At 36.9% G+C, this 23004-nt stretch overlaps 1 protein-coding gene and 1 long non-coding RNA gene across 2 annotated transcripts in view; both read left to right on the plus strand.

Moving 5' to 3' along the window:
* Window positions 1-8598: 8598 nt before the first annotated feature.
* On the plus strand, window positions 8599-10440 carry LOC133523180 (uncharacterized). The gene is made up of 2 exons (XR_009800198.1): window positions 8599-8709; window positions 10198-10440. It is a non-coding gene; the product is annotated as an uncharacterized LOC133523180 (long non-coding RNA).
* Window positions 10441-19401: 8961 nt separating this feature from the next.
* Window positions 19402-23004, plus strand: part of LOC133523808 (opsin-3) — a 62331-nt gene continuing 58728 nt past the window's right edge. Inside the window, exons 1-2 of the mRNA XM_061859546.1 lie at window positions 19402-19610; window positions 20968-21159. Of these exons, the coding sequence (XP_061715530.1) occupies window positions 19558-19610; window positions 20968-21159 (245 nt within the window). The 5' untranslated portion in view covers window positions 19402-19557. The remainder of the gene's footprint in view (window positions 19611-20967; window positions 21160-23004) is intronic.

The following is a 23004-nucleotide window of genomic DNA, read 5'->3' on the forward strand; positions in this document are numbered from 1 at the left end:
TATTTTCGCCAATCGGCGTATAACTTTGTTCACGTCGACGGGAAACCAATTTTGTGATTGCTTTTAGTTCATTTATTCACCTCCAATTTTCAGAGGCTCCATTTAAGTTGAAAAAGAACAATGAACAACGTATTCATTAATTATCAAAGCAATTACGTGCTGACGCGATAACCTCGAAAAAGTTTTGAATGCTGCGAAAAACACTCTCAATTTTAGAGCATTTCCCAGGAGCATATTTTCAACAAAAAGAGTAAGATACGTACATAATTACAAAACGCGAAAAACGCAGGCCAATTAAGTTTTTAAATTTTGATATGGTTTTAATCTTTTTTGAGACAAATAGCCTTGAACACCGATCAGCGTTAGCAGCTCACGCTGATTTGTGCTGACGAAATGCAACCAAAACAAGTATTACGTAAAAGCGGCCCGATTCGAAGAATGATTAAGATCCGTTTAAGATCTAGGAAAGATCTTTAAAAGATCAATAACTAATGTCAAAATTGACGTTTATTTCGATTCCGCTGTGATCCCAATAAGACCTATCTACGATATTTCTAACGTTAAAGTGACATTGGTTGCCCGAATCGAGCTGCTTCTGTCAATTTTACGACATAAACGATATCTAAATGAGAACTTATCTTTATCGTATCTCATTCTTCGCATCGGGCCGAAGTAGTGTTTTATTGTTGTGGATGTAGGGTAACATAGGAATATAAATAAATTATTCGTAACCACGAATACAGAAGAGAAAATTATACAAGAGAGAAAAACCTAGGAAGGAGAAAATGCCACGAAATGGTCTCATTTCAGCATGATAGCATGATGCTGGGGACTTCCAGCGCTGAACTTCCGATGAGATCAACCGGTGAAGGTGAAACTAACCACAACAGGGAACAAAAATAATAAACAAAAATAAACACAATAAACAGAAATCCATATCAGTTTGCTTTCGTATGTCCGGATCTTCTCCTCTGTAGGTCGCATTTTTCAACCGATTCTCGTGAAATTTTGTGAGCAGGTTCAATACCTAGTTAGAAAGATTTTTTCTGTCATTTCGTTTTTTTGGAAGTGTTGAAAACGACGGAAAAATGCAGCCTAAACTTCAGTAGGGTCTATGGCCCTTATGACCATTGTGCGTTCGCTGTGATAATGACTCAACGAAGTTTAAAAAATTTTTTAGGCATATCGCGAGGTCTACAGCTTACTGCGCCACTAGCGTATGTATGTGTGTAATAAACGATATCAAATTGCTAAAACAGAACCAGCCTCAAGGTAACGGACCCAGAGAAGTTTCTCGCGGCCTGACCCTAATTTTTTATAGACCCATTTAAGCGTTGCCTGTCCAAAATCCCGTTCGGAACTTCCGAAAAAGGGACGCAAACTGCCGGAGTTTACTGCTTTAATATAATTCGGGGGCGGCTAGATGTGTAATGTTTTTTCACCTAATTTTTTGCAAAGTGTAACAATTGCTGCAATAATTGATTGTTTATGGTTGCTTTTGTTAAATGTTATCCACCATCATGATCTTCCTGAAGGTCAGGTACTGAGTTTATGGGCTTTAGACAGTTCTAAACACAAACAGTTCTTCGGCCCAGTAGCCGCTTTAATATTCTCTTATGAGTCAGATACACCAATAGCCCTTTGAGTTTTTGACCTTTTACAGTACCCCTAGTGTAAATAAATTCGATTTCGAAACGTGACGAACGCGTTTGCGTTTAGTCTCATTTTGTATGTGATTTAGAAAGAGCGCGCCAAGCGGGACGTGTTGGGAACTCAAAATCCTATACAAAATTAGACTTAACGCAAACGCGTTCGTCACGTTATGATGTCGATAAAATTTACACTAGGGGTACTGAAAACGATAACTAATTAGTCCAAAGAGGCCAGAGATTAATCGAAAATCTAACGTTTAGAGTCTGTGCGGAAAGAGAAGAGTCATGGAATGTATGGGGCCCAATACATTCCACGACTCTTCTCTTTCCGAACAGACTAACACGAACTGCCCATGAGACTGCTTTTTGGTCTGAAGAAGAAGAACCATCACCACCATCAGCAGCACTATCTCTTTCGCTATATCGTGGGTAATCCCGCAAGGTATTTGCACGTACTTAAGGTTTGTCAAAGACGCCTAGTCTTTCTAAGATGACATATCGTCGTCTTATATTCGAGAAATTGGGACAGGTTCTGGTGGTTCATGGCGTTAGCCGCGATTGCTAAATGTCGGTTCTGGTCCAGCACTGGAGGGAGGGCTTCATCACTTTTTCTTTAGTATATAACATCTATTTCAGTTTATAATTTATATACAGTAAAGGTTTAAAATACAACAGACCTAAAATCAGTTTTCTAGCATTTTCATAATATTAAAAAAGTAGCTTAGTACTTTAGCGACACGACAAGTTTAATCCGTAACCGAGAAGCGTATTGTAATGGCTTTATAATTTCCATTAAGCGAGTAATGTAGGTTAGGTATCCAACACACAGCTATATGATTCCCACAAAGAGCATTACAAACGCTTCGCTTCTATACACCACTTTCCCTAGACTACGTAAAGGAAGTATTTATGAAAAATCGCGGTCTACAAACGTATCTACCTAGAATGCATTTATTTACTGCTATAATTTATTTACGACATTATTTATAAACGTTTGTCAAATCTAACATCTTTCTAATCTTTGATAATCATTTGTCCTATCCGTATCCGTTATTATGACATTTTCTGTTTGTTACAAAGAGAGAAAATTTAACAAATGTTTGTAAGAGGTTGCTAACTTTATGAATCAATTTAGTTCTCCACATCGTGATAAGCATTATTATAATTTCTCCAGTAGGTGCATATTGTTTACCTATCTTCATGTATAATTTGAGTTCCTTTGTACACTTATTTTAAGGTTGTGCAATGAAGAGTATATGCATTTTTATTTAGATGACGCCAGAGACGTGAAAAGTGGCATTCTAAAAGTTGAGTTGCCATCTTGCCAAATTAGTAATCAATTTTGGCTAGTAAGTACATATTTGCAATTTAATATCCTCATGGAGTTGTAAACGTAACGCAACGAAAATAAGCTGTGGCGCTCTACTGCAAGTCTATGAATGAATATGGAATAAGTAGCCACGCTGCCTAGGCGTCCGATACTTAGTTTTCTATAGAAAAAAAAAACTAAATAAAAAAATATATTTAAGGACATTCTTAGACAAATTGACAAAGCCCCACAATAAGCTCAAGATAGCATATGTTGTGGGTACTCAGGCAACGATATATGTATATAATATACTTACAAATACTTAAATACGTAGAAAATATCCATGACTCGGGAACAAATATCTGTGCTCATCACACAAATATATGCCCATACCGGGATTCGAACCCAGGACCATCGGCTTCATAGGAATGGTCACTACCGACTAGACCAGACCGATCATCAAAACAGAAAAAATCAGGCGATCACCTATCCACCCATCATAAAAACGAAATGTCGGACACCTCGATCCGAACTCGGACCATTCTGGCGTGAGTCATCATGTGATGAGATCGCGAGTAATTACATGGTTCATCTAACATGTAAGTTCTCTGTGTTGGCTTCATAACGAAATTGTTTCAGTCGTGAATTTATATTCAAAATATTCGAGGTGCCGGCGTAAGGAAATTTAAGTTAGACTGAGAATGGAACTTTAACAAGTTCTGAAGTCAGTGCTTAACGCTCAGAGGTTAGGTATGCCGATATAATTTATTTCATTTCGAGTAAAGCACGAATTTCTCCAGAATAGGATATATTTTTCACTAAGTTTCTCGAGGTCCCGAACTGTGAGTAAAAAATAGGTGACCAGAAAGAAATAAGAGTACAACTTCAGGTTATTTAAAAGTGTATACGAATGGTTTTTCTTGATATCGAGAACTTTTTTTTAATTAAATTAAATGTATGGATTTTTTGATGGGTTTTTAGTTCTTTGTGCAGGCAATCCTTCTTCAAGAAATGAAACAATACAGTTGTCTTACCTCAAATATCATGAGCACTGATTTAACACCGTGCGGTGGCAGCATGGTTCCATTTTTATCACTTGTCACTATGGTCGTCACGTTTGCGCTTACAGACTTGTTAGAACGTGTCAGACATGGTGACAAATGATAAAAATCATCTTAGGCCTATAGGAAACCTTGAAATCGACTACCGCCAAGTTTAAAAAAGTGCATGTCGGCCAACTTGGATCCCAAAATGGTCGTAACTATTGAAATCCGCACCCCCTAAAAACTAGGAAATTACTTATATGCGACATTTACGAAAAAATGCTTGTCCACCATCTGGGATACCAAAACGGACGGAATATTTACATTGTGCGTATCGCTGGTAAAGGCAGAAACGCGATTGTGCAACAGTGAAACCGGTGCAGAATATGGCATGTGATGAAAAGCGAATGTATAGTTATACTGTGAAGAATCAATAGTACTTTGTAGAACGAATAAATAGATTACCATGTACATTCGTTTATTCGTCACATTCCAAATTCGGCGAGTAGTATTAACCTAGTACGAGTATGAAGAAATAATATTGTGCAGAATGGCGAATAAGATGAATTGCTTTTGTATTTAAAAAATGCTGCCGTGAATAATTAATACATATTATGCAGAATTGCGGCGAACGAAGAAACTCGTTTCTAAAAAAATACCGAAGTGAAAAAAATGCGGTAAATTCAATCAATCAATCATCATTATTGCACCATAGTAAAAATCAAGAGTTGTTACAGCATTTATACAAGTATCCCATGGACCCTAAAAGGGTATGACAAACCTTTCCTTAAACTAAGATATATAAAATTGCTGGCGTGAAGAATTAATATTGTGCAGAATCGCGAATAGAAAGAAAAGCGAATAGGAATGCATTAAGCGGAGCGATCCTGGAACTGGTCTGATATTGTGAATGTGAATTCCAGGGACAACCACCCCGGTCGACAAAAGAATTATTCATAAAACCAGTGTGGTGAAGTTTAAGAGGTATTGAAACTTCACTGCCAGCCGCTAACATTAAAAGTAGCTGCAAGGCCTCAAACATTACACCAATCCATCTAAATAACAGATACGCCGAACTTAAACTTTCAAGATATCTTAATATTCCTTTCTAAGTTACGAATTCTGCAGCGGCTTTCGAAATGTTAAAATCTGTTATTCATATGTTTTTATTCGCAGCCCATCTCATTCACATCATTACACAGGATTTTATTAAGCCCATAAACGTTCATGGTAAGTATATTAAAATATGTACCTAGGTCCTAGGTCATACTCAGGCTCGCGTCTACTGTTTGGATCTATAGAGAGGGAAGGGAAACGGTGTGGGTTTAATGGGTAGGCTCCTCCCCCTCCTTCTCAGTGGAAAGAGCCGGGTACTCAGGTCAACACTTAACATGGGAATAATCCTGAACTTTCGAAAAATATATTAGCTGTCCTATGCTGTCTGTCTGTTGTGTCCGTAGAATCCAATGGATGAGGATCACGGAGCTGCGCTTCATAACTGTATCACAGATATGAGTGAAGGTTAAGCTCAAGTGGGGTGGCAAGTTACGTCAGATACAGAAAAAATAAAATGAGCCAAAATAGCGACCGAATAGGCACCACAGATCAGCCGTAGCAGACGCAGGCCAAAGAGGAGATGGTGAGACAATTTGACTGATTTGACTCATTTTTTGGTGACTGGCGGAAGCATGCCCAAAGCCGTGATGAGCGGCGGAAGACAGGGGAGGCATAGGCTATAATGTCGATTTCAAAGTTCGTTAAAAAAGTTGGTCAAAAGTTGAAGTAAGCTAGATTCACGAGCTAATGATGTTAAAATGAGATGAAATTGACATTCATATGTAGGTTCAAATCGGATACATGGAGCAACATTCTGGTTTTAAAACCTATTGTAATTGATATGATACGATCGCTAGTGCTGATTGGAGCGCGCAAATCTTCCAGAAATGGGTCGATCGTATCAAAACTTTAACAAATTATAAAGTGAGAATACCGCTGGGTTGCCAAGCCTTATCAGATATATTTGAACAAGTTTCCGAAAAGTCTAACTGATTTGGTAATTCCGCAGTTTGTGCGTTCTTTGAAGCTTGGGAAGTTGGGATAAATAAGATAGCGTTGGTGTATTATATATCTACCTGTAATTGGTAAACTTCAGCCGAGTCAACAACTTCGAGACGAGAATTATTTGAGCATATTTAGAGTTCGTTTATATCTATCTATTGCTATTTGGAACTTTCGTAATAGAACGAAAAAATATGTAAGGACAGCATTATTATAAATATAAATGAAAACTCATTTTATCACACTTGCTTATAACGCGTGGTCACGCAGGTTTAGCGGGAGCTATAGCCCTTTTTACTCCCTAGGGAGTTATGGATCTATATTATTATCTTATTAAGTCATATGAATCATCTCTTGAATTTCCTTAACACTTTAACCGCCATTGACGTTATGACGTCAACAGACGCGCGCGGCTGCAGCTGCCAATATCATGGCTCGGAAACCGGTTAAATTTCCAAATCGTTATCATGTACTTGGCGCAAAACCTTTTAATGTCGAATAACCGTTATTTTTAAACCTTTTTTAATGAGAACAGTTCTCGTCAAATTTACCGGTTTAGAGCCATAAAAACCGGTTTATTCCTATGTCGGTATCTATTCACGTGGTCCATCACCAGGCCGGCCGGCCGTTTCGTCGCTCGACATATAAACCAGTTGTTTTAGGTTACAATCAAGTTCTTAAAACAAATTTAAAAGTGGAACAATTACTGTCTTGGGTGAGAATGAACTCACGGCCTCTGGGTTTAAGTCTCACCCAAGACAGTAATTTTTCCACTTTTAAATTCATTCTAAGCTTAATAGCATCGTTCGCAGACGTCTCTGCTTGTTAAAAATTAATTAAGTTCTTAAAACGTTCGCGTTCTTATAAAAGTTCGGGAAAAACGAAATAAACCGTTATTTACCGGTATTTTATAAACCGGTTTCGTGCATCCCAACAAGGTTCACGACGACGCGCCGCGCACGATAGGCGTAACGTTCAAAGGGTTAAGACGCCGCATATCAGGCTTTACGAATCGGGTTCGTTGACCTTTGAGCTACATATAAAATATTCTTTGCGCCAGCGGGCATTAGCATGGGCTTTATTTCTTGCCTCCGGAGTATTTCTGCTTATTGGCAGTTACATAAAAGGCCGGCATTTAGGCTATATATACAGGATAGCCCATATGTTATCTTTTTTTTATAATTTTCTTATTTTTTACATGTATTTTGTAAAAAAAAACATATTGCCTTCAAAATATTCTCCTTTAGTTTTGATACAGATAGGCAAAGCTTTGTTGAAATTTTCAACAAAATGCACATTTAAAAAAATTGACAACGTATTTTGAATCAATCTGTACTTGTAAGTTAGAAATAGTATAACAATATCTATCCATGCCTAAGAATAAGAATCCTAGTTACTTAATAATCAAGAGAAATCAAAACGAATGACTTAGTATGGGAACTTCCATAAAAAATTGACTATTTTTGAATCTAGGGCTCACTAAACAAGAGAAGCTTTTCATTAAAATTTTCGTACATTGACCCGGCTGTTAACATCACTCGCAGTAGCACTGTTGCACTCGCAGTATTGTATTCAGTGTTGGCCAAATGTTAATTGCAATTGACCATTAACCATTACAATTGAACCGTAAACCGCAACCTATACAGTTACAGTTTACGGTACAATTTGTAATGGCTAATCGGTTACAATTTATGGTTCAATTTGTAATGGCTAATGTTCAATTGCATTAACGTTTCGGCCAACACTGATTATATTGCTGTCAAACTCGCACAGTGACATTGACAACCGGCATCATGATCTAGGTCAATGTACGAAAATCTATATACAAAACGTGTCTGCTTTAGTGAAAAGTTGACAACTGTTTTTGTCGCGTTAAAATCTAAGTTTGACTTGGCCTCAAGGTCTCGTAGCAGCGTAGCTGGTGGCCTCGTAGAATGCTACGAGCCGCGTATAGATTGTATCAATTACGACAACGCGAGCCTTGACTCGTATCGACAAGTTACGCACGTGCCGGTTAGTATTTCTACATAGAAACCTAATACCCCCGTTCCTAAGATCTATGGCAGCGTTCATGAAGCGTGGCGCCAGAGAGGCGATGGACGTATTACATGTCTGTTTGACGAAAGCCATATTATACCAACGTCTATTCCCCTAGGAATACAAAATATTTCAGACTGTATTACGAAGAGGCTATAAGTTCAACGGCCTCTGTAGCCCTGACGCTTATGCTTAACACTACGACGCTGGGATACCGAGTTCCTGAGTTCCAATTCACGCTGAGGACATTTATTTTCGTAAAAAGCAGGAAAATTCTCATATCGCTACTGTTAATATTGACTTGTCTTTCTCCTGTTAGTGTTTGATCCTTTCGGATTTTCTCAAAGGTTAGCTGGAAGAGATCCCTTTTAGGGATATGTTCGCCTGTGTACATACTTTTTTTTTAAGTGGAAATTTCTTTAGCAGCGCTGTGCACTTTTTGTGATGGGGAAAAAATGTTAAACTCGCGTCAGGTCACGTGACCGACAGAAAAGATTTGTTAGATGAGTTTCCCAAACGCAGTTATTCCTTGCAGCTAATTTTCTTTTCGCCGTTATTCACAGTCGCAAATTTTCCCACTTTTTTAATTTCCCTGTCTTACTATTTCTCGGTAGCGACTTTTATGATCGCATTTGTTCACAAACGCATTTTTTCACTTTCGTTTTATTACTCTGTAGTATAGTTTTTTGCTCGCAATATTTTCCAAAACGAATTTTTTACTTGCTTGAATTTGTTTACAAACGCGTTTTTTTACATTCGTTTTATTACTCTGTAGTATATTTGTTGCTCGCAATATTTCCCTAAAACAATTTTTAACATGCTCGAATTTATTTACAAACGCGTTTTTAGGGTTCCGTAGTCAACTAGGAACCCTCATAGTTTCGCCATGTCCGTCTGTCTGTCTGTCTGTCTGTCTGTCCGAGGCTTTGCTCCGTGGTCGTTAGTGCTAGAAAGCTGAAATTTGGCATGGATATATAAATCAATAAAGCCGACAAAGTCGTACAATAAAATCTAAAAAAATTTTTTTTTAGGGTACCTCCCCTATACTTAGGGTGGGGATGAACTTTTTTTTTTTGCTTCAACCCTACAGTGTGGGATATCGTTGGAAAGGTCTTTCAAAACTAATAGGGGTCTTCAACAAACATTTCTTGATAAAGTGAATATATTCGGAGATAATTGCTCCTAAAGAAAAAAAAATGTGTCCCCCCCTCTAAATTTGAACCATAGGTCCAAAAAATATGAAAAAAATCTTGGAAGTAGAGCTTAAAAAAGACATTAAATGAAAACTATAGCGGATATGATCAGTTTAGCTGTTTTTGAGTTATCACAAAAAGTTTTCCCTTCATAGTAAAAAGACTTACTTTAATTAGGTACTGATTATGCAAATTTGCCTATTTGTTTAACTCGGGTGAAAGGTTTAATCCCTTGGTTAACAATTTACTATACTTTAAGCTCCAGTTTAGCTTATTGTGACGGAAGAGTAACTACGGAACCCTACACTGAGCATGGCCCGACATGCTCTTGGCCGGTTTTATTTTATTATTGTAATAATTAGGAGCAAAAAACAGATTTCATAAAAAATAAAGATAAATCTATTATATATATTGCAGATAAATAAGATATGTCAAAAAAGCGGGAATTTTTCACTCGCTCACTAATCTGAGCAAATAATGTAGCCGCGTTTAGTAGAATATTAGTGATATTAGTAATTTTCAGAATATCCCGATTTTCGGAATTAGCCGAGTGTACCTTACATTAAAAGATTAATATGGGTGCTACACAATTTTTTTTAAATATTATGATTATTTTTACATAAATACAAATTCGACTTTTTTCAAATTATATATAATATATCCCCCCCCCCTTCACCCCTCTGGTAGCTGGCCGCGGACATTAAAATAACACGACAAGACGAAAAAACGGAACAGTGAGAAAACTATTAGGAAATATGGCTACGGGTGAAAAAACAGAAAAAAACACAAAACGAAACAAAAATAATTTATAAATTAACTGCAGGTTAAAAGTCAGACAAAAAAAATATCAGAAACAGAAGCAAAGCGACTGTAAAAATAAGCTGCAGAGGAAAATTTAACTGCAGGTTAAAATTCAGACAAAAAAATATCAGAAACAGAAGCAAAGCGACTGTAAAAATAAGCTGCAGAGGAAAAATTAACTGCAGGTTAAAATTCAGACAAAAAAATATCAGAAACAGAAGCAAAGCGACTGTAAAAATAAGCTGCAGAGGAAAAATTAACTGCAGGTTAAAATTCAGACAAAAAAATATCAGAAACAGAAGCAAAGCGACTGTAAAAATAAGCTGCAGAGGAAAAATTAACTGCAGGTTAAAATTCAGACAAAAAAAATCGGAATCAGAAGCAAAGCGACTGTAAAAATAAGCTGCAGAGAAAAAAAGTGTTTAGGATAATCGCTTTCGGGAAAAAATGCGAAAAGAAAATTAGCTGCAAGGAATAACTGCGTTTGGGAAACTCATCTAACAAATCATTGAAAAATCGTATATCATGGTGACGTGCAAATTGAATGTCATCGAAGCCTGATTACTTTTTTTGTTTTGTTTTGTCTTTTTTATATTAACCCGTTTATGTATGTGCAATAAAGTGACATACATACATAAGCCTTTACGTATATATTAGTAGCTACGCCATATTAGTAGCTATTTGAAGCCAGGCGGCTCACAGAACTCGACGCTAAGCGCGACGAGCTGAAGGCCAGACCACCTGCGGCCATACTTTATAATTATGTCGGAGGGGTGCTGACTTGCAACGAGTGTGGTCGTACATTTGCTGCAAAAATTGGCTATATCAGTCACCTGAGAGCGCACCAGCGACGCTCTCAGCGGTAGAACGCAGTCGCTGTGGTCGAAACGGCTAGGAGATGATGATGATGAGTAGCTACGAGAATTTGAATATCATATTAAGTGTTTATTTATAATAAGTGTGTAACTATATCTTCGTCAAGTACAGTCACTGAAACAAGTGGATCAGACTACGCCTTAAGAGTCCGCAGCAGGCTCGGCCGAATTTCATCTTCCCATACAAGCGCAGTTTCCTTCTCATTTTAAAACTACGTGTTGGATTCTAATGAAACGTTGCACATACAATGATATGTAGTATATCTAGACCTGTAAATAGTTTATATTGCTTCACCTTATAAAACAAACGAAATAGAGCTAAAACAAATTTTGTATGAAAATCTTAAATCGTATCTGAGGCTACATAAACTAATTACAGACCTAGATATACTTTATCCTATTCAAAGTACAAAGCTTCAGCGCAATCTAGCGAGACGTTTTAAAATGAGAGCGTAACTACGTTTGTAATACTAGACTCTAAATGCGTACCAATGTATGCTTCTTTATATTAACACATTCGGTGCGGCAGCGGTAAACCCAAACGTACTGACAGTGCTTTACGAGTCATATACTTCCCGTATAGAGAAAGCCAGATTTGCGGCACGACCTACATTTTCCCGTACCATGTCCTGACTTTTTAGGTCCCTATAGGCCTGGAATATAATCGATTTGAAATAAAAATCATTCTGGTCAATACACGACATCCTTGTGTATATACAGCTGCCGTCGCCCGTGGATCTGGATAAAATTCCAAAAGATATAGGTATTTTTCAAAACCCTTAGTTTTAAGGGAATATATTTCCCTTGCCGCACAGGCCGTATATACAGCTGCCGTCGCCCGTGGATCTGGATAAAATTCCAAAAGATATAGGTATTTTTCAAAACCCTTAGTTTTAAGGGAATATATTTCCCTTGCCGCACAGGCCGTATATAACACTAGTGATGGGATACTAAAGAATCGATAATGACTTTTGTAATCGACAAAATATTAAGTATCGTCATCGTGTCTGTACTTAATCAAAACAAATATTATTCATTTTCATATAATTATAAACAGGGGCCGCACTGTTAGATTAACTAATTTTCTATATACTAAACTAATCTTGAATTATCGCATGAATACAATGTCGTATCGACGCGGAAACGTGAACAATGCGCAGTACTATGACCAATCTGAGGGCTATGTACCCGCCTTTCAGTGCGGTACGGGGTGATGGGGTACGGACAAATAGTACCCGTGCCGCACCATACAAAAAAAAATCTTTCAGTGCGTTACGCAAAAATATTTCCCGTACATTTTTTATTTTCAAATGGAATATACTTGCAGTGAGAATATCGGGAGTATAGTCATCTTTGTCTTACTCACACGGGAACATAAAAAACCACCGCCGCACCGAGTGTAAGACAAGCGCAGATAGCTGCCGCACCGGCGGAAAGTCAAATACGGCCAAATGCTTCCCGTAACGCAGCGAATGTGTTAAGGTACTTTTTGTAATAATTTTGCATGCAAGTTTCTGGTGGAATGTGTGTGACCACGATATATTTTTATACCATCATTTGTACCACATATTTAAGCAAAATAAATATACATATTTGTATTTGTATGGAGAACCGAGCTTGCTGGGGACCCTTAACAAAGAGAGAATATCTCTCTAAATGTACAACAATTAAATTGTAACAGATACTTATGAACAAACTTTGCAGATTTATTCCTCTTTGATAAAGTATCCCAGGGTGGCACATACTTTTGCAGCGTAGTTTCATCTCACTATTTATGTTGACTGTACCTACTACATACTGAGCTCAGTTAGGAGCCCGGTACATTTATTATTTATTTATTGCACAATAAAAATAAGTACTAATGGCGGCCTTAATGCCTTAAGGCATTCTCTACCAGTCAACCATAGAGCAAAACAGAAATTCTACATTTGTGTAAGGTTATCTCCACAAATTAACTCGATAAATCATAAAGTAAGGATTTTTTTTTGTATAGACTGAGAAGGTCATTTTCGTACAACCATTATATTAACACTTTTTATAAATTTGGGAATTTTGATGTTATTTTTACTACTAACAGGAAAAATACGAGTACCCATACCTACTAGGTATCTATACGTTTTTCGATCCTTCCAGTCTGTTACCGTCATACAAAGTCTATGAAAAATGGTAATGGAAACGTAACAAAAATCTTGCATTATATATATTTTCCCTCTTAAATCAAAAGAGCGCGTAGTTTAAACAACAATATCTTAGAGACCGAGAGTTGCTCGGAATACATATAACAACTGAAAAATGCGCGTTTTCCCAGATATAGGTCTCATAGGTAGATCGATTTATCGCCCCCGAAAACCCACGTATAGTAGATTTCATCACAACCGAGAGCGGCTTCCGATATCCCCGAAATATATAATTATACAAGAATTTCTCGTTTAAAGGTATAAAAAATATACAAGATAAAAAGGTAAAAAAGAAAACCACAACTTTAAATAAAATGCCCCAGTTACAGTTACAGACCACAAGTATTTTGTTAAAAGTGACCCAGATAGTCCATGGTCCAGGATTTGTACGCGGAAGTGCAGATTAATGCAAACGAGCGCACTTTAAACGTTTCATTTGTTTTCATACTTAAGTGGTCCCGGGGGCCTAATTCCAACTTTAACAATCTGATTTTGATCGCAACACAGGAATGCTAGAATAAAATATAATTTAATTTGACGACCTAGTGGGCCTATGAAGCCGGTAAGGGAATTTATTTGTGTGATGAACACAGATATTTGTTCCTAAGTCATGGATGTTTTCTATGTATATATATCAGTTGATATTGACACATAACTGCGGGACTAACTTACCTCCGCATGAAATAGATTGATAGCTGAGAGAAATGTCAAATCAAGATCAGATTATTATGGTCTAAACACAGCCCCAGAAACTAGTGAGGACACTAAAACACATGTGCTACCCATTTAGCATAAAATGTTAATAGTTTTGATATTTCTTACGTACATTTTGGTATTCCCTCTCAATAACGTATCACGTTTCGCGGATATTTATTTAATCTAGGTTCCTATCTTATAAATAAGCTTATTAATAAGTTCAATAATCTATGATTACAGACGACTGTTGGATTATTTATTAAACGTTTACAGTTTACTAGGATATATGTTTTCTTTTTTGAAATACATAAGATATGTAAGTGTTAGAAACTATTAATTATAAATCAAAAAATATTTTGGACCTCAGGATATTTATTTGACTATTGCAACGATTTCGCGAGAATATATTCATCATCATCATCATATCAGCCTTTTATGGCCCACTGCTGCGCATAGGCCTCTCTTCCAGCACACCACTTATCCCGATCCAGAGCCAATCTCATCCAGAAGTGACCCGCAATCATCCGAATGTCGTCCACCCAACGAGAAAATATATTATATAAACAAAACAATTTTTTTTTCGAGTTGATACTACGCTCCATGCCTTAATCTAGGTGCGAGGCAAGGGGCCTATCGCGAAAACCGAAAATCGCATATTGCGGGGATCTTTCTCTTTTACTCTTACTAAGACTATTATTCATTTGTAGTTTTACATGTATGTAAAATGTATAATTGTTGGTGCAATAAAAAATATTTACTTACTTACTTAAGACGTAATTAGAGTGACAGAGAAAAATGCCCGCAATTGACGAAATTCGATTTTCGCGGTTATAGCACAGGACCGAAATACTCTTCGATCAAGCCTTTTCATTTCCAACAACCTAAATTCACATCGCATTGCCCCGCCTAACCTAAAATCGACGTACCCAAGAGCCATAGTATAGACAGTCAACTATTTACGATTCGTAAACCTTATTACAAAGACATAAGGACTATCAATGGATATGATAAGAGTTATACTGTTAGGACAGTCAATCTATAGGAGCGTATGAAACAATTGAAACAACGCGTCAAAAATGTCTGTCTCCCTGGAACACTTTTCAAGAAATACATTTCTATATTGAAATAAATATTTGCCAGTAACAAACATATTTTGTTACTACTTACACAAAAATTGTGACTTGCGGATTTTGTGTTACCAGGATAAGTAGCCAACTTGCCAATGGTTTACGCTCCGTTGCGAACTAAACGCAACTGTCTCTGTCGCACTATTATGGAAGAGTTATAGAGAGAGATGACTACGATACGCTACGACGCGTAAACAATTGGCACGTTGGCTACGTAGTCACCCTGTTACAGAATCGGTTTTAGGATATTGAGCAACATTTGCTTATTTATTACATACTTAATTTCAGTTATTATTTTAATTAATGAGTTCGGTTAATTTCTTTTTTCAGTGTTCAGTTCGCGATGAAAAGTAATTGCTGCAGTCTAATTATTCTACATATAGATAGATAGAAATACTCTTTATTGGCACACCTCAGTAAAAAGATATAAGAAAAATAAACAATTGATTAAATGTAGAGGCAGACAACAGGCGGTCTTATCGCTAAAAAGAGATCTCTTCCAGACAACCTTTGGGTAGCGGAAATAGAGAAGTTAATCGAAAAAGTAGGTGTTGCTAAACCGTTATGAAGCCTACATTCACACACACAATTACAGTGAATAAACATACACTTATAAGAAATACAAATAGACATACATAAACATTCATATAAATATATAATTAATTAATTAATTTTTATTTTTATTTTTAATCTGTTTATTTCAGTTTTTGTTGAGGTACAGTCTGCACTCAGTTATAATCTCTATATTCGGAGATTGTGTTAACTAAGTTTAGCCTTAACTAAGTATATAATTAGTCCTGTTGGCAGTTAGTGTTTACATGTTATTAAATTAAGAGAGGTATGGGCATTGTGAATGTCATCTCGCTCTGTGTGGTAGGGCACAGCACAGCGGATGTCATTCCAGATCTAGAGCAGAGCCCAACTGGGGAAGTACCTCCACCTTACAGAAAATCGCAGCCAAATAACACTAGACCCTACTCATAGTGTTGTGTTCCTGCCGGTGAGTAAGGTTGCCAGAGCTCAACGAGGGTGGGAGGGGGTTAAGGTCGGCAACGCGCATGTAACTCCTCTGGAGTTGCAGGCGTACATAGGCTACGGATACTGCTTACCATCAGGCAGGCCGTATGCTTGTTTGCCACCGACGTAGTATAAAAAAAAAAAAAAAAAATACTATTTGTAACAAAATTAATTCATTTAATCAGTGCTTTCTTAAGTGTACTCTTTATTTTATCAGGATGTTTTTCTAAAGTTATATATAAAATTAACCGAAACATAGCTAAATATGACAGCAGCATGTCAGCCACAGAGTAAAAATAACTATGTACTATATAAACACTAAGGGAGAGATAAATAATATATTTTTGTTAAGTGGTTATAATTCGTGTCATCCACGATGTGAATGACACAATCTATAGAGAATGGTATACTTTTGACGCGAAGTCGGATCGTTACGTATGATGCCGACTATACCTTATCATGAATTCCCTGTAGCGATCAATTCTCTCCAAATCTGAGGTTATATTCTTTGAGTCGGGACCTTGACGTTTTCGCGAAAGTGAAGGCTGATAAATTAGTAATCATTATTTACCTAAGCCACCTAAGGTAAAGTCTTGGTAAAGGAAAAGTTTCCTTAGGTTGAGTGCTTATTTATGGCATTATATTGGACGTACAGCTAGCAAATCTTGATTATTGCTCTTATAACTTAAGTGGAAAGAATGGCTTTGCGATCTTAGCGAAATAACGGCATTTTTTCTATGAAATTCCAATTAGGGAGAAAATGTTTTCCAAAAAGTACATCTTAAATAACGATTCACTTTGATTTTGATGTAGATCGCTTCAGCGTTATAAATTCTAGGTTTATAGGTTTCGCTTTTAAACAAAAAAAAAGGTTTTTTTTACAAATTTTGAAAAAAAATGAAAACCTATATAAACCTAGTTTTTAATTGTGTCAATAACATACTAAAAAATCATGGCGAATGAAAATATTTAGAAGTGGAAAAACGTTTTCTCTTTTTGTATGGACGGACGAGCGTACTTCCCTCTTAATTAATATGACTCTTTAAATTAAACTTAACAAATATGACAGTATGCATTTTAGTGACAGCTTTTGAACAGCTTCTACTAAACTTGTTCAGGATGACTCACGCTAAAACGGACGACGAAGCATCAAACACCTCATTTTCTATAAAAAACATCACGTTGTCGGATTCCTGGGCCCAGACCCTGGCCGTTTTAGCATAAGTCATTGTGTACCATTTTGTACCATTTGGCGTTGAAACTCTAGGTCCATGGGGTCCCAGCGCGCACAAGTTTTTTGGAGAAATCGCGAAACGTCTGGTTGACGTAATTGGTGACCGAAGAGCTGGCGGCTTTCTCGCACAACGTATCAGTATTGCGATATAACGAGGAAAAAAAAAAAGGCCTTAAGGGCCTATTTTATATATAAGCTAGTTATAGCAATCATCTGTATATATCCATTATGTACATTGTTATTGTAAATAAAGTATATTATTTTTAAGTCATTCTTAAGTTCTGGGTTTTTTTTTAAGTTCCAGTATAGAACGATTTCTCTGTCTCTCACTATAACGCACGATAAGGCTATACCTTGTGAATATTGTATTGTGTTCTCGTTAGGTGTAGAATAGTACATTACCGATACAAGTGCGAAAAATAGGAAATTCGAAACTAGTGGCGATAAATTAAAACACGACCGGAGGGAGTGTTTTAAATCGACACGAGTTGCGAATTATCTATTCGCACATGTATCGTACAACTTTTTACAATACATATGGCCCTTTAAATTTTCAATATTATTGCGTAATGTGCTAATTATCGCACTAGTGCGGTAAAGTAGTACCATATGTACTGTAAAGATTTTTACCTATTCAATAATTATTTTGGACTTACGACCCTAAAGAAAAGTGAGGGTCCTTATACACCGATAACTTTAAGTAGGTAAATAAGTAGGTATACAATTCATTCTCGGTGTATATCTCGCGCGAATGCGGAACACGTTGCGTGGAGCGAGATTCAACCTCTTCACAATTCACAATCGCGTAATGGAGACGCACTGTGGAGCCGTTTGGATCAGATGGGAATGGGGAACGGCACACAAGAAAGTAGTAACGTCGGTATTTTTGTGTCTAATGGATCAGGTTACACGGAATCGTTTCATCGTTATGTAAAGAGCATTTGAAGGGTTTTGGAAAAAACGATAACTTTCCGTTTTACGACTTGAGATTTAGTGTTTTTACCTTAAAAATGACATAGGTACCTATTTTACATTTTGATTCAGCGATGATATATTTGGAAAAAGAGTTATTAAAACTCGCATAGGTACTTCCCGATTAACAGGAACTGACCTAATTAACGCACACTTCAATAAAACAGGCTCCTAATACTCGTTTTCCTCAATAAATCTTCGTTTATTAAATAAAGAATTAATATAAATCTTTTTCATCAAAATAAAAGGTTCTCTGGAAAAGTAACTCTTTAGCGAGAACTCCAACCCTTGCCTTTTTTCTTTATGTATATTTTTCTTTTAATGATATAATGTTAAATAAAAAATTAATAGGTAGTTAATAGGGGTACTTGTAAGGGATTTGTGTTCCAAAATTCATATTTCTACAATGCAATTTGCAGAATGTTGTATTATACTTATCTTATAATATACAGTATAATAAAAGCGTCGCAATAGTGCTACAAAATATTCACCAATCATAGAATTTAGCCAAAATATTTATGTGGTGTGGTATTTAGGCGTTACCAGCGTATGTGTCAACGCGCGCTGAATGCTAATGGGCGCCGTCCTCAACCAAGTGTACTGAACAAATCTAGCTGCTTTCAAACATTTTGTGGCCTGCGGACGTGATTAGGGTCTAGTTGAATGAAGTAAAAATTATGTAACTATCTTTAAAGGTCAATTGTTTTAAGGTCAAAAGCTTTAGATGGTCAATTTATAGGTAAAATGAGAACGTAAATCAACGAAATGCTGAATTATTTATTAGGCTGTTTTTTTACCTCACCATCTAGAGGTCCAGAAAGACTCTCGTTGAGACTCTGACTAGTTTGCAAGTGTCCATGGTCTACCGCGTGCGCTTACCCAGAAACTCTACTCTTGCTTGTCAATGAAAAACTAAATCTTTGGTACCGAATGTTACAATTAGACGTAATTTAGGGACGAGTATCCAACCGACCAAAATCTGTAAATATAACTTAAAATTTCTGTCAAAAATATAAAAACCATTCATATTAATGTATTTTTTTTTCAGAGATCCTTTTCGCTAATTTAAATCACGTTAACTTCACAGTTTGAGAACTTCTGACCGGCATTGATGTAATTCATGCTTCACCAAATAGACAAGCAGCTTTATTTTATTCAATTAAGGAATTAACTGACACGCACTATTTGCTTCATATAAAAGTGGCCGTCACGAACAAACCGCACAAGTGAGAAGCGACCCAGGTCGGACTACTCACTTCGTCTTAAACCAGTATTTATTTTTACATTTTTAAATCACAAATGTTGAGATTGGTACTCATAGTGTAAATTTCATAGTCGGCCATTTTGTTTTAAGTTCGTGTGCAAAATGGCTTCCAACTACACGGACCTGATCGGGCCTATGGCGTATCCATTGAAAATGTTAGTATCATTCTTCCCTTTGGCATTTTTTTATTAAAAATATGTATTGAATAGGGATAACTTCGGAAGCGTGATTATTTTGAAAATGGCAAAATATCCCCTAAAGTTTTCTACTGTAGCAACAGTAAGCATCGTGCCTTGGTGAGCATTGCATTAGCGTAAATATTGCTTAAGTATGTCAAATGTTGTCTGACAAAATATTTTTTTTATCAAAAAACATTTCTTGTAGTGATAAAACTATACTAAGCAGATCAACGGTACTTTTAAAAACATTTCAAATAGTAGAAAGTGTTCTTGTAGTTATTTAAGAATAAGTAGCTCATCCATAACCCTTCCTCAACTGTTTCTATACCTAACCTAAACATCCGTACCGTATCCGTCTCAATCGACAATTATCACTGCTATTGTTAGTGACAAATGGCAGTCCATAACCCGTAACCGTAATCTATTGGAAACTTCCTTACAGACCACTCCCATCTCTATTTCAAACCTCACAAAGTTCAGTTTCCTTTGTCTAGTTTGAGCGTCCCTGTGACTTGATTGATGGTTACATTTCCACATCCTATATGTCCCTTTGAAATATCGCGCCTAATATTCTCGTGCTTCGAGAGGGCTTTGAGGCTTCGCTGTCGTTTAATTAAAACCGCTTCAATCATTTTTTCTTGGTCTTTATTAAACTAATTGAGCCAAAAATCCGGCCATTTTAGGGGAGCTTGCTTCCTTTCAACATAAAATTAAGAATCTTTAAAATGGTTTTCCTCTCTTGAAAATTGCTCCAAGGTTTGACTGTGTAGTGCGGCGCGTGAATTCAATGTCGCAGTCAATCCGACCCTATAAAAAAGTGCAACATAACAAAACTCTTAAATCACCATACGTATGAACATCAACCCATTTTCTTTTGTTTTACGTACTTAAGTATATCACGTATATGCAGAGGTTTATGCTCAGCAGCGAAACGAAAAATGTCACCGGACACCGCGCGCCGCCGTCTGATTTTGACCTCCGAAGCAAAAAAGGGGGCTGTTATAAGTTTTATCTATGTGTGTGTCTGTCTGTGACACTATAGCTCTTATACGGGTAAACCGATTCGGATGCGCTTTTCTTTCAAAAGCAGGTTTTCTAGCGCTGATTCTAAGACATGTTTTTATGAAAATCGGTTAATCGGTTTACTATATTTTTAATTTATATGACGTCGTAGTCAGAACACAGAAGCTGATTCATTTTATAAATAATTCAAGTTACTTTGGTTTTCATGATGAAATTTACCCTGTCTAAAATGCCTCCGCTGCAAAAAATTTGAAACGCTATCATTTTACACTAACATACAATTCTGAACACTTATTATTTATTTCCCCAGGGTAGCCAGAGAGGTGGAGGAGCACATGCTAGGATGGAACATTCCCGAAGAACATCAAGACATGGTGCACGAGCACTGGCGCGCGTTCCCCGCCGTCAGCAAGTACTGGCACTATTGCATGGCGCTTATCTACACCATACTTATGGTCATGTCGCTCACGGGCAATGGGATCGTCATATGGATCTTTAGCACGTAAGTACTCACATGCTAGGATGGAACATTCCCGAAGAACATCAAGACATGGTGCACGAGCACTGGCACTTACTTATTCTATACATTTATGACGTTATTCATAAACGTCTGTTAAGTTTAACAAGACGTTTATAATCTTTTATCCCTATCCGCAATTTTTTGACATTTGCGTTTGTTGGAAAGAGACAAATATTTAACAAAGGTTTATACGGTGAAACCTCGATAACTCGAACCTCGATAAGGCGAAATCCTCATCAACACGAAATAAAATTCCCTTCTTTTCAAAAACCAACACGTCCATAAGTCGAAATATTTAACCTCGTTAACACGAAGAAACCAACGATAGGTATGAACGACTATCCAGTACTATTTTTACCTCTATCACTAGAAAAATTAAATTTAACCTCTGTAACTCGAAAAAATAGGCGTATTGTTTTGTCGCCTTTATGAGTAAAGTTTTAAAGCCGACGACTGGCTAACAGGCCGCCGGACGATATCGCACTGTCAGTTATTACAAAAATTTGACAGTTCCCAACGACTGACCGTTCACTTCCAGCAACGCATTTTTTTGATATAACCTCAAACTTAAACTAGACGTAGGTTTTAGTGCTATAAAACAATTCTGAAACATATTTTTAGTTTATTCTTCACTACCAGAGCATAATTCATTTTTTTTTCAAGCTTAAATTTATTTCGTACATCATGATCACTTGTGACGGTTGTGACGTCGCGTCATTAAAGAGACGTTTTGAGTTAAAACAAAGTAATGATACATTACTTGCTGAATTATTTTGCATAAAAAAAAAAGTCGTCCATTATTTATAAAACCTATGTAAGTGTGTTAATTAAAGCCTATACTAACTACCCTTTGATTATGTGGTCGTATCAAAAATACACGCTGTATATGCGTTCACCGTCATACAAGTTTGTTCCTAGGACACGCCCCTTGGCAGTGAAGACAAAAACTCGGTTGAAGTTGTGTTTCCCTTGAGTTTCGTGTTACCGAGGTACCACTGTAAGACGTTTCTAAGTTTTATGAATGAGGGGGCTAGACGTGTAGATAATATTCATAATTTAGAGTTCAAAATATATTTGAGCAAAACACACTGTCCCATCCCAGTGAGACGGCAGTAACCGCAAATATAAGTGTATTCGCATATTTTGTAATGTAATACCAATATTTTTAATTGCATGTAAACACCAGTGAAAACAATGGCGCTGTAAACACTTTCACTTATTTACAAGCCCAAACTCCCACTTATTACACAGTCGAGTGGGCCTCAAAACAGGGAACTTGTCTAAATGTTTCAACCATCACTTTTTGTAATGAAGGAGACAGTCCCGGGATTGTTTACGTAATGGCTCTTACGGAAATCGTGGTGTTTTGTTATAATAATAATAATAATAATTCAGCCTATATACGTCCCACTGCTGGGCACAGGCCTCCTCTCATGTGCGAGAGGGCTCGGGCTATAGTCCCCACGCTAGCCCAATGCGGATTGGGGACTTCACATACACCTTTGAATTTCTTCGCAGATGTATTGCAGGTTTCCTCACGATGTTTTCCTTCACCGAAAAGCTAGTGGTAAATATCAAATGATATTTCGTACATAAGTTCCGAAAAACTCATTGGCACGAGCCAGGATTTGAACCCGCGACCTCCGGATTGAAAGTCGGACATCATATCCACTCGGCCACCACCGCTTGGTGTTTTGTTACTTCCTAAAATAGTCGGTAAAGTTCTCAATTTACATTTGGGTACTACCTTTTCTCAAACATTGCTCTCTCAGATCCTAGCTTCTGCCCACGTCTTCAATAATGATAATTATTGATAAAACCTACCCT

This window comes from Cydia pomonella, chromosome 12 (genome assembly GCF_033807575.1).
Source record: "Cydia pomonella isolate Wapato2018A chromosome 12, ilCydPomo1, whole genome shotgun sequence".
NCBI classification, from domain to species: domain Eukaryota; kingdom Metazoa; phylum Arthropoda; class Insecta; order Lepidoptera; family Tortricidae; genus Cydia; species Cydia pomonella.